At 33.2% G+C, this 18,836-nt stretch overlaps 1 protein-coding gene across 4 annotated transcripts; it reads left to right on the top strand.

The window, feature by feature from the left end:
• The first annotated feature begins 7,176 nt into the window (after positions 1 to 7,176).
• Positions 7,177 to 18,654, top strand: LOC138306978 (uncharacterized). 4 transcript variants are annotated; one of them, XM_069247584.1, is made up of 2 exons: positions 7,177 to 7,199; positions 17,139 to 18,654. In XM_069247584.1, the coding sequence occupies exon 2, from the start codon at positions 17,174 to 17,176 to the stop codon at positions 18,374 to 18,376; it is 1,203 nt and encodes a 400-aa protein (XP_069103685.1). In that variant the 5' UTR covers positions 7,177 to 7,199; positions 17,139 to 17,173; the 3' UTR covers positions 18,377 to 18,654. The 4 variants fall into 4 exon arrangements, with proteins under 4 accessions (XP_069103685.1, XP_069103682.1, XP_069103684.1 ...); XM_069247581.1 differs by lacking the exon at positions 7,177 to 7,199 and adding an exon at positions 10,869 to 10,951; XM_069247583.1 differs by lacking the exon at positions 7,177 to 7,199 and adding an exon at positions 13,104 to 13,464.
• The last annotated feature ends 182 nt before the right edge of the window (positions 18,655 to 18,836 follow it).

The following is an 18,836-nucleotide window of genomic DNA, read 5'->3' on the forward strand; positions in this document are numbered from 1 at the left end:
TCGTAAGAAACGCTTTCTGATTAATATTGAGTGAGATCGCCCGTTCGTTCAAGCAATCGTCTGTTCGCTAACATTACTTATATCATTACATAGGTGGAAATCCCGTGTTTTGATCGCGATCAAATCTAGTTATTCTTTATTTTTCTTTTTTATTCTTATTTCCACAAATCTTGTTCGCAGGATATCTCAGGAACGAAATAAGGTACGACGCTCAACTTTGGACACGTTATGAATGTACATAAGATCTTGAAATGTACGTTCGATTTTTTACAAAAATGTTCAAGGTCAAGGTCACAGACGTAAAAAACAATTTTTTGGAACGAAGTTTAAGCGCTCATAACTTCATTACCGTACGGTGTACATCGTTCACGTTTTGTTATTCAGATAGATCTTGACATTGCGCGTGCTTTTCCCATGCCATGTTATCAGAGATTATGTCAAGGTCAAGAGTTCGCTACGGGGTCAAACAAAGGTCAAAAACGAAATTCACCACAGAAAAGTTTTGAAAGTTGGATATGAAAGGGCATGCCCTCAGAAATATATAATGACAAGTTTTAAGGTCATGTGATCCAAAATGGCGGAGATATAGGCCTTTGAAAAAAGGCTATTTTGGCGTTTTCCCGCCAAAAATTTTAAAGGTTTCAGCGCCTTTAATACTTAACACACATGCTTGATTTTTTGTATAGACATAGCATGGACGAATGTCTACAGAACTTATGCTGTTTTATTGACCTTGACATTCATTCAAGGTCACAGGGTTCAAAAAGCTTTAAATATTTAAACGACTTCTTCGTAATAAATAAGAGGTGTAGAGCGCTGAAATTTGGAGACGTTATGTACGTACATGAGTTCTTAAAATGTACTCTCGATTTTGGAGGATAACGTTCAAGGTCAAGGTCACAGACGTAAAAAACTGCTTTTTTCGAACGAACTTTAAACGCTCATAATTTCATAACCGTACGCTACACAACATGTACGTTTCATTCTCCATGTAGATCACGATAATTCACGTTTTTTTTCTCATTACTTGTTATCAGAAATTATGTCAAGGTCACGAGTTCACTAGGGGGTCAAATGAGGTCAAACAAAGGTCAAAAATGAACTTTACCATAGAAATGTTTCGAAGGGCGCATATGAAAGAGCATGTTCTCAGGCACATAAAATGACCAAATTCAAGGTCATATGATCCAAAATGGCGGAGATATAGGACATCAAAAATCGAAATTTTAGTTTATATTTGCCCCTGCCCGAGACGTTTCAGCGCCTTAATACCTGTATGTACGGTGTTGATTTTTCATACCTATGTTGTATGAACTTTTGTCTTCAAAAGTTATGGTTTTTAAGGGGATTATATAGAAAAATGGCGGAAATATAGCTCTCCAAATATGGCAATTTGTTTCTTTTTCTTATTTTTGTCCGTTATTTGTGAGCTCGTAGGGCCTTTATCATCTCATTTAGAGTGTTGATTTTTTGTAAATGTAAGCTTTAGCCTATTGTCTGTACAGGTTTTTAATTTCAAAGACATGAATATGAAAATGGCGGAAATATAGACCTCCGAATATGGCGTTTCGTTCATTTTTTAACGTAAATTTTACCGTAATTCATGAAAATTCAAAGGTGAAATGTTTTGAATTGGATGTGAAAGATCATGCTTTCAGACACATAAAATGACCAAGTTCAAGGTCATAAGATTCAAAATGCCGGAGATATAGGACATCGAAAAATCGAAATTTTAGTTTATATTTGTCCTTGCACGAGACGTTTCAGCGCCTTTAAACCTGTATGTACAGTGTTGATTTTTCATACCTATGTTGTATGAACTTTTGTCTTCAAAAGTTATTTATTTTTAAGGGGTTATATAGAAAAATGGCGGAAATATAGCTCTCCAAATATGGCAATTTGTTTCATTTTCTTATTTTTGTCCGTTATTTGTGAGCTCGTAGGGCCTTTATCATCTCATTTAGAGTGTTGATTTTTTGTAAATGTAAGCTTTAGCCTATTGTCTGTACAGGTTTTTAATTTCAAAGACATGAATTTGAAAATGGCGGAAATATAGACCTCCGAATATGGCGTTTCGTTCATTTTTTAACGTAAATTTTAGGGTAATTCATGAAAATTCAAAGGTGAAATGTTTTGAATTGGATGTGAAAGATCATGCTTTCAGACACATAAAATGACCAAGTTCAAGGTCATAAGATTCAAAATGGCGGAGATATAGGACATCGAAAATCGAAATTTTAGTTTTTATTTGTCTTGCACGAGACGTTTCAGCGCCTTTAAACCTGTATGTACAGTGTTGATTTTTCATACCTGTGTTGTATGAACTTTTGTCTTCAAAAGTTATTTATTTTTAAGGGGTTATATAGAAAAATGGCGGAAATATAGCTCTCCAAATATGGCAATTTGTTTCTTTTTCTTATTTTTGTCCGTTATTTGTGAGCTCGTAGGGCCTTTATCATCTCATTTAGAGTGTTGATTTTTTGTAAATGTAAGCTTTAGCCTATTGTCTGTACAGGTTTTTAATTTCAAAGACATGAATTTGAAAATGGCGGAAATATAGACCTCCGAATATGGCGTTTCGTTCATTTTTTAACGTAAATTTTAGGGTAATTCATGAAAATTCAAAGGTGAAATGTTTTGAATTGGATGTGAAAGATCATGCTTTCAGACACATAAAATGACCAAGTTCAAGGTCATAAGATTCAAAATGGCGGAGATATAGGACATCGAAAATCGAAATTTTAGTTTTTATTTGTCCTTGCACGAGACGTTTCAGCGCCTTTAAACCTGTATGTACAGTGTTGATTTTTCATACCTGTGTTGTATGAACTTTTGTCTTCAAAAGTTATTTATTTTTATAAGGGTTATATAGAAAAATGGCGGAAATATAGCTCTCCAAATATGGCAATTTGTTTCATTTTCTTATTTTTTTCCGTTATTTGTGAGCTCGTAGGGCCTTTATCATCTCATGTAGAGTGTTGAATTTTTGTAAATGTAAGCTTTAGCCTATTGTCTGTACAGGTTTTTAATTTCAAAGACATGAATTTGAAAATGGCGGAAATATAGACCTCCGAATATGGCGTTTCGTTCATTTTTTAACGTAAATTTTAGGGTAATTCATGAAAATTCAAAGGTGAAATGTTTTGAATTGGATGTGAAAGATCATGCTTTCAGACACATAAAATGACCAATTTCAATGTCATATGATTCAAAATGGCGGAGGTATAGAACTTTCAGCGATTTTGAGTTGTGATTACATGATGTGGCATGTGGCCAAAGGGAGATAATCGGTATCTAATACTAAAACTCTAATCGTACGTGTTATTCCGCATTGGTCCAAGATCTTCATCAGATAAGGAGAATTTTTGCACTTTTAAAAAACCTGAAATTCTAATGTTTTTACCTATTCATTATCAAAATTGATATTTTGAACCTAAATCTCAATCTGAATTTCCAAATTCATATCATGGTTATCAAGGAATAATTACCTGTCAGAAAACATTTTTAATTTTGAAATTCATAATTAGCCAGCCAATCAGCGGCTGGGTTAAAATTCTGTCCTGGGCTCAATCTTCGGTACACAAGGGCCGTTTCGAATGTATTTTTACATCTAGTTTTCAATACTTTTCGGGATGTTTTAAGTGCTACTGTAATAGGGAGGGTTTTCCACAAGAGACCAGGAGGGGCGATCCGACTGTATCTCCCGTTATATGTATAAGTCCCAAATCGTGATCGTATAGTATTTTTAGTATACAACAGAGTCCACAGTCGTCACAAATCCTCTACGGATCCTGTTTCCTCCACAGGTTACAGGCCTGTATCTCAACAGGTTCGATCTCTAGGATGTAGCGGAAGCACTGACACTAATCCAATAACTCAACTAGGTAAATACAGGTACAAATAACTATTTATTATATAAAAGACAAGTAGATTAAGTATTACATAGAAGATTCACAATAGTGCCCGTTAAGACAGATAACAATAAGAGATATAAGTGCCGAAGCAGTTACAATGTATCCAAGATTAACTATAGCCAAACTTTAGGCCTAATTAGCTAAGTCCTGTGTGATTACCACGTTCCCTAAACAAAGCCTAACACACCCTACGGAGCCAACTAGCTCTGCTCCCTACCTATTCCCTAAGTCAAGACCAAAGCTTCCTTAGAAGCAGCCCCTTTTATAACAACTCATCAACCCAGTACCCCAAAGTGACCACTGATTGGTCAATGTCCGGATGTCCGGACAGAGCACCATATTTAGGTGAAACCGTTGCTACAACAACCCACCTACACACTAAATATATCTTCCGCTTAAAACAGACAAGGCTCAACTGACTGATAAAAACCTCCCAAGTGTACCACACGTGTACTCCGGCCAGCGGTCATCATCGGGGTGATCATGAGGACAACTAGGTTGATGAATGTGACTGCTAAACAGCAAACACACCCTAGATAAGACCTGTTCTCACGGTGTTCCCCTGAATTTGGGTCAAATATACATAAACAGATCACTGAAGTGAAGACTTAGAAGAGTGCAATAACAAATATACATACTGTAGAAATAAATGCAACAATGATAGAAACCCGTTCTATCACACTACATATACACGTATATATGAACAATGTACACGTGTTTGCCTAAATACACGTACATGTGTAACTACACCGCATACATGGGAGGCCGTCCTTACGTGACCCTAGCTGTTAATAGGACGTACATTTGAACAAACAAACAATAAAAGTAATGCACAAACATAATAACTGACAGATTTAAAAACCTTTTATGTGTGTGGCAGAGCCGTCACCTGTGACACCGGATGTTCAAACACAACCGGTGCTATTTTGAGAAACTACCCGGCCGTTTTGAGATCACAGAACCAAATAAATTCCCATAGAGGACCGTGTTAACGTTTGCTACTATTCAGGTTAAATGAAGTTATCAAAATTCTTTACAAATTTTACATCTACATGTATTGTCCGACCCACACATAAACCATTAACTGGTGTACCCTGAATATATCCAATCAGCAGGCTCCTATATATTCACCTCTCTATGAAATCTTCTGCCCAAAGGGGGATTCCCCTAAATCTGTTTTTCGGTTGAACCAGACTGCTTTCGTAAGAAACGCTCTCTGATTAATATTGAGTGAGATCGTCCGTTCGTTCAAGCAATCGTGTGTTCGCTAACATTACTTGATCATCACATAGGTGGAAATCCCGTGTTTTGATCGCGATCAAATCTAGTTATTAATTGATATCATGTTGTTATCACGTCGTACATGATATACATGTAGCATATGATTTTCTCCAATTATAGATATTTAGCCTAAATTTGAAGAAAAATTCTTACGGACGAAAAATATTTACAAAAAATAAAAACAATAACGACTGACTAGCGTAAGCACTTTCGCTCCATCGAAAGAGCTCGTCAGATACATTGTACATACAAAAAACAAGAGAAAAGAAAGTAGATCTCCAATACAAAAGTAGAGTAAAAACCCCTAATCACTATCGATGTTAACTCGTGGGTTGGGTTTTCTAAAAAAAAAACCAGGTAACTGACCATTTTACGCATACTATGCGCATTTATTTGAATACTATTTGTAGGCAGTGTTTCAGATCCAACGTCCTTGTAACTTTACAACCGTTGGAGTAACCCACAAGCGACTTTTGAGTGACGTCCGTTCTTTTGGCTTCGTCCTATCACATCAGTTTCTCGTCTCTGAAATGTGTGCTGTAAATCCTTTCACGTGACGATGTATATTTTCAGTATGTGAACCCTATGTATACATGATTCAGACTATCATGACCTTTCACATGTCCATCTTAAATCATGTACATGCACGTAGGTCATTATTACACTTATATATAATTGGTATCGCGTCAATCCACGTCATGTATATTATTTATATTTTATATAATCTGTACCCATACGTACTAGTGTATACTACACGTTTTCATTATTGTCAATGGTAATTTTATTAATTTCATTAGTTGAGAGCTTTTTGTCATCTAATGGTAGTTTTCATGTAAAAGGAAAGTGAAAGTAGCTACATATTGCGTAGTTCAAAAGGCCAGATTGTTGATAACACCATGGCATAAATGATTCTCTGTCGAATAATGGCAAAGACCCAAATAACAATTCAAGAATATAATTAGCCCACCTTTTGTAAAGACACTCATATATCTATGTGTTACCCTCATAATAATATTTAAATATTGAATATAAGCCAAATGAGCCTCACTCTAGTTCCAGATATGCATTCTTGACATCGTAAATACTTGATGTCAGACAGAAAATATAACTTAAAATAATATACTTTTGTAAAACGGGAATTTGAATAACAATAGGCCCATTGGTTATTTTAGTTGGTACTTGAGCCCGAAATCATCAATGGTAACTGAACGTTCAAATTGTTTAGTGATTGTATTTGACAAAGGATATCAGTAAATAATATACAAATGTATATGACGTTTGTATCAATTAAATTTAGCCAGTTGACTGTAGGCCATTGTTAGGTCAGTATTCTTTGTTACTTAATTATATATCAATGTGGTTGTTAGTGCATAATTATATATACGTTAAAAAACGACACAACACATTTTAAATGTGATATTTACTTCCCGATTACTTAAAATATTCTAGGCAATAACGTAACGTGGTTTAAAAACATTCACAGTTGACGAGGTATACCTTGATATAATGCTTCCGCGTTCACAAGTGCTTCCTGTTTGCGGTATTTTTACATTGTTTACATAAACATAATTTAAATCGATATCTCATATTTTTAATAAAATGTTCATTATTATGAGTATACAAAATTATTCATGTTAAGCCAAACCACATTTAGGAACGTATATATAAATGCATAAAGATTATACAACAGAACCTTTTTTATGTATAATTATTTGAATTATTAATAAACTGTCTTTTATATTTATACCCGTAGGTAAATGTTTTGAAAAATGCAAAGTAACATCAAATGTGACATATGAATAAAATGATGACCCAATAAATATATACCTAGACTATAATACAAAATCCTACCTGTTTGATTTATGACATAGAAATGCCTAAACACACAGAAAGTCTCCAGCCAATTTCAGGTCTATTTATAGACAGGGGTTACCCACAGTTAACGGGACGATCTATATTCTTATGACGGACGGAGAAATGCCTAGTGTCTGTTGTATTATATAGGTACGTATGATTTAACTAAATGTAGACTTTATCATAATCTTTATATGATTTTGGTAAAGGCAATATTGTGTATTTTACCTCGTATTTTGTCGCTATTTCAATTAAAACATTAAATAGTGTAGCATACACTGTGGAAAAACGCATTTACCATAATCAAGCATACACTGTTGAAAAACGCATTTATCATAATCGTCTTTACAAAATGTGTATCAATTAACCTACATATGTTTGAATGTATCCATAGTATACCATAAATACATTACACGTATCTTGCAGAGTAAATATTGACATGATATGTTAAATATCTTCTTCAATATTATTTAATTTAAGTACTTCAAATAAAAGAGTGATTCCATGTATCAATAAGACTTTCTATTATCATTATATTTCATTCAACAAATATGTAATTATTCTGGTTTTCACAATACCTTTGTAATGGTATCTCAAATTGAACTCATTATTTTGTGGTCTGGTATCGCGATTCAGATGTAAAGTAATTTGAGCCGCAGTGACATACCGTTAAAGTGAACAGTCGGGCAAGGAAAGTTAAAGTTTGTAAAAATGGAGTGAATGTATCCGGTATAATTTCTTATGGAATAGAAAAATAAAATCCCCCGTCAAAACCTCTCTACATGCGAAGAAATTAATTTATAGTTTAGGAATCCTAAAACGTCCTCCCGACTGACTATGTCCATGGTTACATTTCCACACAGCCTCGCTTTTAAAGAGTTCTTTACCCGACTATTCACTTTAAGTGTCCCGTCATTCTGCCTATATTACCGTCTCCCAACCCATCAAAGCCTACCCCTACTCTACTCATGCTATGAAACCAATATGCCGCTGTGTTCTAGACATACGTATAGGTTATCTCCATAACTTTACACATTTTAAAGGTTTTAATCCGGGTTGCCGACATTTTGTTATAAATCTGGTTTTATCCACTGCTATTTTCAAAAGATAAGAAATGCACCAACTCAGAATCAGTCTATTCATCTGTATATGCATTTTGACACGATGATATCAAATAAAATTTTAAGGCAACAACAAACCATTCTTTTCTTATGGTAATAATCAAGAACAAATTGACATCATAATATCATGTCCTTTTAAAAAAATGTTTCTATATTTTAGTTTTATCTTATTTTCAAACTGAACAGGAAGAGTGTTTCTTAGAATAAAGATTATACATGTAGGATTTCCTGTTCTTATCAAACATACTAAACGGACTGAAATCGAGTATTTTTATAAAGTTCATAAAGACAAGTATGAATATATCATTCTTTGTAGGACTATTTGATTTGGTGTTTTGCACTAACAGGGGATATATTTCAGAATTTCTTCCTTGTACTTTTATCATACGTTTTCACTATGCGTAGTAAATTTTGACAAGGAGGAGTTATTTCCCGTTTAATATGTTTAGAACTACTGATACAGAAATAACATCGACATTAGATCAGCGGCTAGCAAAGGATAACGTAGAATTATTTTTTAAAGAAATTCCTAACAAAAACATTGATATATAATTGTGTTCTGATTATTGTTATTGTTTCAGATAAAAACAATATTACCTTACATGTATTCTTCTATTAAAAGGACCGATCAAACAAAATCAATGAATATTTCCATAGTTTTATAGTTTTAGTTTTAGTTGCAGGCACTTTCTATAAAGCAATCTTGGATAAAATGTTATAGTAATATAAGATAATTAAGAGATATTTGAGGTGGCATCACGCATTTAAAAAAACAACTTCAGATCATTAAATATAATACCTAGCCATGAAATACTTACGGGACACTTTTAATAAATGTGGATTAATATTATGTAAGACTGTAAGTGATAATTGGGTTGACCACTGTTGCGGCGGGACCGCAATGCCTCAACACATGAATCGTACACATTTGTCACACACACAGACAACGACACCTCATATGCACAAATGAAATATGTGTGGTATGTGGTGACAGCTTAATGTGTTTCATTTTATCATAGACACTTCAGCTTAAATACGGTTACAGTCACAATCGGTAAACATCCCAATCCTTAATATACATCACGATTGATGGGCGTACTATAAAAACAAATTCTTAGTAAGGTTTTGTTTTAACTAGTATTTACATGATTATGGAATCGAAGTATGAGTAATATCAATATACAACATTACGTTTTCGTTGTTCAATTGTTTGCAAATATTGTTTCACACAAAAATATTTTTGGTTTATAAAATTTAAAATATAAAGCATTAGCTATTTTCATTCAGTCAGTAATACAATTCTGAATCCTTCATATATCAAAAGCGGGAGAAATTGAGTTCTAGAACCATGACTTATCCGGACAGTTTATAATTGCTTTGAAGTATTATTAGTGCCGAAAACTAGGACACTGTATTTCCCAGTAGTACATAAATAACGAAAGTAGGACGATCAACAATTGTTTACATACATATGGTAATGTGTGTATACTAAAACATGCTCTACTGCACTGCAACCTAACTAATCAATCATGCAAAAATCTATGGGAACGATATTTCAACAGTGTAAACTGAACCGGCTAAACACCGGGATTAGAATTTGGAATTCAGACATGACGAGGATAATCTCTTTCCAACTAAATATGTATTTTGACTCACTTTGAAACCAAAATATCTTAATAGAATTTTATACTTTTGAAAATTCCAATAATTACAACAGAAATTTAATGAGTCAAAGTTCTATTTACCCGCGGTTATCTGACATACAGAAGACTACGCCGTATATGTTTTGATCAATTAAGATTTACGGTTTTAAGGTTTAAGGTTGCGTCCCATATAACTATGCCGTAGCCTGGTGACACGTGACTTTTCTGCACGATAACCAGCACCTCTCCTTGTCAAATTCTTCAAATTGATAAATTATAGTCAATATGCCACTCTTCCATAACATCAAAGGAAAATAATATGGTACGTAATAAGAATTGGCAGCCGAGTGGTTAAGATGTCCCGAATATTACCACAAGGCCTCCACCTCTGGTTTGGATTTGAATCCCAAGTGGAGCAGTCGCTGGGTACTTCAGTTTTCCTCCACCACCAAACCCAGCACATCCTTGTATGATCATGACTGTTAATATGACGTAAAACTAAACAAACCAAAACAAACAACAATGAAATAATGTTATTTTAGGAATTCTCAGTGGTATCATGTGAATGCGCAGAGGGAATTAGGCCTATGCTAATATGTTTACCATATTTTATATAACATCCAATTCACAAATTCAGCACTAAAATACATAAAAGAAAATTAACCCAGCCCCCTTTCAGCACTAAAAGGGGTGAACATTTTTATTTTGGTCTGTCCCTTACAGTGGATTTTGATTACAGTCCTCGAAATATTATGTGAGACAACTTAATTACTAAAAACCCCGCAGCAGTCATTTGTGTGTCAGCATTTTATGATGCATCCTTAGAAGGAAGCTTACTTACATCCATAATTATGGTTATTGCAAACAGTACATACTGATATCTTCCCGAACTATTAACCATCACCCGTGTCTCTGTGTATACACAAAGCACTATATTCAAATTCACCACACATTTAATTAAGATAAGAAGTCTAACAAGACCACACGGATATGCCCCCAAATAGGTCGAAAGTCTCCAATCCTTAGGTGTTACTATTTATAGTCGGAAGGTTTATCCACATCGTCCATAACGTTGATATATACAAACTGTGGTTATATCGTCACATTCAGGATGTGATCTCCACAAACTTTTGCATTGGTAAGTAGCCAGCGCTTCAGTTAATTTTATATATGTATAAATGAACAATATGATGTTATGTAAATATATTAAAGTCCAATGTTTTAAAATATAATAATAGTATCTGCATACGGTGAAAATTAATTACCGGTTATTGTATGCATTGGCTGTCGTTGTCAAATTCTTAAAATTGATAAATTATATTCAATATGCGGCTTTTATTAGCTGTTGATTTTAATTTTTATGTTTAGATTAGGAATTTTTAAAGGAAATAGCTTGTAAAATTGATCCTATCAAAGATTTTATTATAATACAAAATCAAGATGTATTTATTGTATAAAAGATCTGACATTCGTGGAGATAAAAGTTATAAATGAACTTGTCTCTTTTCTAGGACAAATCAATAAAAGGCTGATTCTTAAAATGCCGTCAAAACATTATGTTATGACTGATCACTAGCATTTATCTACGCTTGTATTTAACTTTATAACAATATCTCCATACACATTGAAGCTGTAAGAGATTCATTTATCATTATTGTATATACACATAAACAAAGTTAAACGGATGTTCAAAGAATAACTAGAAATGATAAAAAATACTTCAGAGTTCAGGGAAAACTTGACTAAACAACGTTATAAGAATTTCTTAATTTCTATAATTATTAGAGTGCTTAAACGGTAAATTGAGTTGACAGTCGGACAATTAATTAAGAATTATCAGATATGCAGAAAAATTTGTTAGGCAGAAAATTTTTTTTAATAAAGTTATTGACTTAAGTCAAGAAACTTACTTTTGATTAAGTCTGCATTTTTTCCGAGAAATCAGAACCTAGCTTTTGTAGATTTTGATTATAAAACCGTTTATTTGGTAGTATCAGCACGGACGTATACAAAAACATATTTTATTAATTTGTGTAAGAAATGATTCGCATTTATAGAAACATCGTCACTCTACGCATTTTAGTTAGAATTAATTTCAAACGATTATGACATAAAACCGGTTTTGGCAATAAGCCTAAGAAGTGTCTCTGGTCAACAGTGTCGTCTCACGATTATGTTTAATTTTACACAGTATTGACCATTATTTTTACAGCAGATATATCATTGAATTTTCTTATCCTAATGATAATAGAAGTGCGTTTATGAGGTCGGTAAGTGGATTTGTTGTTCAGTTTATACTTTGTGAAGTTTCAATTTCAAGTTTCAATATTGATTTTGTTAATGTGTATTTTTGATATGTTACGCATGTATTCTAATTATGGTTTTGAGATTTATACTTTTATTACTGTTCATGCTTATTCTGTCCATGGGAATATTAGTTCTTCAGGAATAGACACCTTATCAAAACCTATCTGGACGTAATGTGATTTAAACATACAAAAGTATACGAGGCTTGTCATGGTAAAAAATATCTCATAAATACTGTTATCTCACTTGATCAATAAATAGTTTATAGTACATAAAGAGTGGAGGTTATAAATAACTTTAATATGTATGGTATTTCAGTATCTTGTTGATAGTACAAAATGTATATCTAAATAACTAGTTTATCTTTCGATTGTGTACCTGGTATTATGGAAACTGTAACATACTAATCCTTATACTGGCAACGTCTTTATTTTGGCTCATTGCAATCCAATTTTAGTGCAAAAACTACGTTGAACAGATAAGTAAAATTATGAAAATTAGTAAAATGGAAGTGAATGACGCAATCTAAACCATTGTATATAAACAATATACAGAAAATACTATTAGCGGTATCATATATTAGCGCAGCATTTCAAGGCACTAAAATAATATAATCGTTACAACATTTACGTTAACAGTACGTCGGATCAATAAAGATGACTTCCTGGTTCTGATTTTTAAAAAACTGCAATGACACAATCCTGTTATCTCACCGCGTGAGTGTGCATTTAGTTGTGTTTGATGTCTTATATCAATAGATTGTGTAGCACTTCTCAATTTGCAGTATAAAACACAATACTTTTACATTTGTTTTGATAACACGGATATTTTATGGTAGTATCGTGTGTGATTTGATCGATTCATGAATTATAGGTTTGACAATTTATTGCTTGGCATTATAGGCACAGTTAACCAAATGCTAATTAACATAAACAGTTTCACCATAATAATTTAATCAACCTACTATACTGCTTTAATTAATACATAGGAAAGAGATAAAACCAAGATTATTTAAAAAAAGTTTTTTAGCTCTCTATTCAGCTTTTGTGCGCTGCACTTCGCATTTTGTAGACAATCTGGGGAAATATTTGTCGTCGACAACAGTGTAACGTCAAATGGCCTGTCATCTTAGGCACTCTAAAAGCTGCGACCTGATTGGTGTATTCCGTTCGGAAAGTCGTAAAGCGGTTTTCAGACAGCAATTGCGTCTTTCGTCGGTGTTCTCAGTAATACGGAAGTTACTTTCGTTTTAGTTTTATTACAGACCTCCAAGTGATGTACATATTTTACATAACAATACGTCATTGTTGACCGTGGTGTTTACGGATCTAAGTTAAGACAAAGGTACATATATTAATTATTTCTTATTTTTTATTATATATATTTGTGTGAAAAATCGTTTTCAATCGTGCGTCAACACAACTTTCCTTAACAATGTTTTTTTTTATATTTAATGTATTAAATTAAATGTGATATCAATTCCTGGTTTTATCATCTAATTTAGTGCCATACCGAATAGTGTTTTACAAAAGATTTACGAAAGACCAATGGCATTTTTGTTGGATTTCTTGGTAAACTACTTTCGGTTCTGTTTAGAACAGATCAGTGTATCAATCCTTATCAAGACATCTACAAGGATTTTTCTTAAGACATAGGTAAAAGAATTTTTGTTTGTGAGTGAAAACTCAAGAATAATGTATTTATCTACAAAACATATATATAAATATATATTACGGTAATTCAGGGATAACTGGTCACAAGTACTTTAGTTCACTTGTCATCTGATAAGACATATCATATCTAAACGGCCTTAAGTCTTCAATTTGATTGTAATATGATATTTTTTTATAGAATCGTGAAAGTTAATAGCTTGCCTTTAACACTATAGACTAATCATCATTTCCTGAACAATTTTAAGATAAGCTTACGTTTCCCGTCGTCATCCTAACCACCACGTAGGAATTGATCATAGCGATCACTGCGTCACGCAAAAATGAAAAAAGGAAATGGACCTTCTTGATTACATATTCACACATGAAACCATACATTCTTTGAATGTTGTAAAATCAACTATAATCGTTTGAAATAGACATTATTTTGTTTCGGAAAAGGAAATTTGGGTATTTCCGTTAAAGACCGATACAATACCAAAGATATTATTTCACGACGATGTTATAGCTTTCCATTGATTATTAGACGATAATGCTGTGCTTACAGACATTCCTGCAATTTACTTGTTGTAATTGTATTATATAGTACGTGCATGTATACTATGTAAAGTTGATACCGAGAATCCTTTTTTTTTTAATTTTCATACATTATTGCATCCATCTTCGTATACTTCGTTTGATCAAGTCGAGTAATATACTATACGTGACATTTATGAATCGTGAAAATGTTTTATATTAATAATATGCTCTTCAGATATCCTATTGTGTCGTTAGTATATGTCTTTTTCTTGTATTATTACGTCGATATCATATGACCGTGTTTGTTTATTGTGTGTCTTAATAAAGGAAGAGACTATCTTTAAAAATTGAAAATCTACTTTGTCTACACAGTTATGGTTATTTCTTTGTTTTCTGCATTTATTTAATTATCAATTTCTATTATTATTGTTAGTAATTTTATGTTCCTAAAATATTCACCGTTTCAATTTATTTCATTTCGGTTTACGAATATAAAATATACAACTTAAGTGGAAGTATCTGATATATACTATCGTGAAGCTCTTGAAATACCTAGTATACAGATTCGCGATGGAAAATGGTTGAATGTGTTCAAAAGGGAAGCAGTAAAGTTTTGGAAAATCTATGAATAAATTATTTTGCAATATACGATATTATACAGACTACATAGTGACGCGATGTTCACATCGGCTTCCTGGTTCACAAAGGTTGACGTGATCGCATTCAGATACATATGTGTATTGTCTTCCCGGTTAACATGTAAATCACAATTTACATTATCACGACTTATCGATAACTCCATGCTAGTATATACTAATAGCTTAGTTCAACGAGAAAAATCATCGACAAGCCGGTCGTACTCTTGGAGTTCGGGACTGAGAGATGAGGGTTGGTGTTGGAATCTTAGACTGGAGTATACCACATTTCACCATAATAAAAAACATATCAACAATAGAAATAAAAATGACATAAAAACAAACATTATTTTATTGGTTTCATGAAAATCCGAAACATTGACTACGTCTATTAATCATTGATACCCGTTATTGTACTACTCACATCACTCTAGACTTATAATTTAATATAATGTATTAATTGCAGAGCTCATTATAATTGCGGTTTTGTATTTTTGTTTGAAATACTTTATTAAATTAATTAATTTATATAAGCTTGAAAATACCAGTCATGCAATGAGAATACTTGCTGAATCATTATAGTATCTATACATATAGACATAGGCGTATAGATCAGCGCACCTCTTCATCAAGGACAGATAACACAAGTTTAGAGGCATACTTAGTAGTTTATCTCAGCGACATCATCGTTATCAAACGATTGTAATACAGCTAACACGTCAATACAGGTAGATAACCAGCTGACTGGTGAGCATCCTCTAGCCACTGATAAACGCACATATATAATACTGAAATCGTGTATGTGTTTACATAGTTTGTTTAGTAACCGAGTGCAATGTTTATATCGGAAAGTGTGAGCAACGTACACGTAAGTGGTTTAATAACTAATACTTTAGTATTCAATGTACTATTTTAAGAATTTCGTGCATAGTAATGGTTTAAAGTCATTTTGAACTTGAATTCCTACAATGGGCAATGGTCATTTCAGACTGTTTTTGATTTTTGGTGTAGGAAAGTCGAAATTCTCGGGGGGAAAAAGCCATCGATTGACATTCAGTTCCTTGTGATGCAACAGTTCCGTATTTCATATATAGCATTGCTTGAGTTTGTTATGTACAATTATATAATTCTTAGAAATGTGTTTATGACAGGTATTGTCGTTATGGTAATCTTTGTCAGATATTATATACGGTGACATTATATTCAAAGTTTCACAAATAGTTGTTGTTTCTATTTGTTCATATATGGCCTGCGTTAACCATTGTGCTCTTTTGTATTTAAGATGATTTATATAATACATACTTGATTTAAAGTAAAAAGCAATTCAATCAAATTCATATTGAATTGGTGTGGCACTTCGTATGAACTAATCCTGAGATAGCTATTAGCCCTTTGAACAGTATTTAATTGATTGAAATATATCATTTTGTTTATTGAATCGAGCCGTCGTAGCAGATTTGTCATTACTTTTAATACTGAATACTGTAAAAAGACTTTCTTTCACGTGCGATTTACTTTTTTAATTTACTTCATATGCCTATCTATATTTTCGTTACTTAACCAATGTCTACAAGAATTAACTTCCTATTTTTCAGTAACTATATTTGACCAGAAAACACGTGGTTATTCAATGGTAACATTTACCAAATAACACCGATTTTATTAACACCCCACAGAAAGACTATCAGAGGAAATAAGTGAATGAATATGTCCTGATAGAGAGTGAGAGAAAATTTAAAATAATCACAAGTTTGAAATAGAGCTTTTGTTAACTGTTCTTACCGCAACAAAGTGAGAAAAAGAACGATAAATAATAATTGGGGAGAATACAATCCAATGCCAAAACGAAAATAAAAAATAGCACAAATGAAAAACAAATGACCAAACGTGCGATGATGAAATTGTCCAGGTACGAAATATGACATAACACGGATAAATATTAATATTAACAACACTATTTAACAAATAATAACTGTTAATTTTCATTTATGTATTTATTTATTCATTTTTTCGTGCTTAAAACTTTCTATCTAATTGATTATTCCTTAGGTAAACTTTTTTTTGCATGCGTCCATGGTATGATTTTGACTATGATATGTAAGCATACATATATGCACATGTAGATGCATGACAAGCCAAGTCTAAATACAAAAGAAAAACTTCCGATCTAATATATGATTATTTCATCTTTCAGTAACGAAGAAATAAAGAAAGACCTGCTTTCCACAAATGCAACGCGGATCTACTTCCGGTCGTGGCACCACACAGTCACGTGAACCCGTTATTGAGAGCGACGACTGTTGCACTGCTTGCTGCTGTTGCTTCTGTTCAATATGGATTTATCTATTCTGTTGTCGCAGTATGAAAAGAACAACCCGGGTAAAGTTGTTATGGGCATACATGATGATACTTGGACTTATTACTGGAATTGTGACAGGCGTTGTGATATTTGGTAGTGTCGATACAGAAATGTCACTTTCTGACATGCGCATTGTCACTAAAAAACTATCACCTGCATTCTGTGATAACGTTGACATCGAAAACCAAGGCTATGATTCAACATTCGATGCATATTTCATGAAACACAAACCTGACATTCTTCCGGATATACGTGAAACATATAATGAGACATATAGTCAATTCATTGAAAAGAACTATTATGCTATGAAACATTTTTATCTTCTGGCAGGATCAAAAGTAAAAATAACAGGAACAGTCGACTCCTACATAGAACTAAACCTGATACAGGGACGAGGGAATTTAAACAAGTACCTCGATAGTGGTTTTGAATGTATTGACTGCATTCTTGACTCGAGGAGTTTGTTTAGATACCAAGATAACAATTTATTGCATTTCGACATCTTTTCAACCGAGGACTACTTTTTTGTATTTGTAAGTCGTACTGATGATGCTTGGATAGACTTACGCTTTAGTCTGCGTCGAACTGTATATGATACCAGCCAGTATCTAGACCAATGTACGGGGGAAACTTCTTGTGTGTTTGACTATAACATGGGAAATTCTGAAACACCTGTAGTTTTAATACACGCCAAACCAAGTCATAAAGACCATTTCGATGAAAACACCATTACTATACGCACTTCGTGTGTGGGAAGAAGCTGGCTTTTTGTCTTAATTTTCTTTGGACTGCCTGCGCTGCTGTCTATTATAATTAGTATTTTAATTGTGTATCGCTGTTCTGAACCACAACCAGAGCCATCAGTAACACAGAGAACCAGAGGTCCAGACGAGAGGACCCCGCTATTATGGGATACCGTTCATTCTCCAGCAGTTGTAGTTCTTCCACCGAAATATGAGGACATTTTTCAAGCAGATAATAGTCTCCCGTCCTACGAAGAGGCAACTGGAAGTAATACAAGTAGCATTGGTATCCAAACTAGTAATACTTCTGCTGCTACCATGCAACAATAGAATACATTATTTTGTGATATCAAAATAAATATTCTGTTTTATGTAAATAATCTCGTTTTCTGCATTTGCATATTACATAATTATATGTCCTTGTGGGTAGCTATTGATTGACGTCATGTGTTTGTCAGCGTAACGTTAGATACACTTTTTCACAGAAAACATTGTGAGCTTCGATGACGTCATACTAGATACCTGCCCGCAAGGGAGGTAACTATGTACTATGCAACGACAGAATGACTATAATATTGAATTTGATAAAAATAAAATGTTAGGAATGACGTGCAAATCTTGTTCAGTTTATTTATTTAATTTAAGCTTCATTAAGTCATTACCTATAGATGAACGCCAGCATATCTTAGTTGTACGGAATTTTGTTATGTGAATAAACCTAGATCTGTTGGTTTATTTATTGTTTTTTCTTTACAGACTCTGGATAATCTGGATTAATACATTCATATAT

The sequence above is a fragment of the Argopecten irradians genome, chromosome 14 (genome assembly GCF_041381155.1).
Source record: "Argopecten irradians isolate NY chromosome 14, Ai_NY, whole genome shotgun sequence".
Lineage (NCBI taxonomy): Eukaryota > Metazoa > Mollusca > Bivalvia > Pectinida > Pectinidae > Argopecten > Argopecten irradians.

Bases quoted from the DNA above. Each gene is read 5' to 3' on its own strand.
- LOC138306978 (XM_069247584.1), top strand. From the start codon at position 17,174: ATGCAACGCGGATCTACTTCCGGTCGTGGCACCACACAGTCACGTGAA.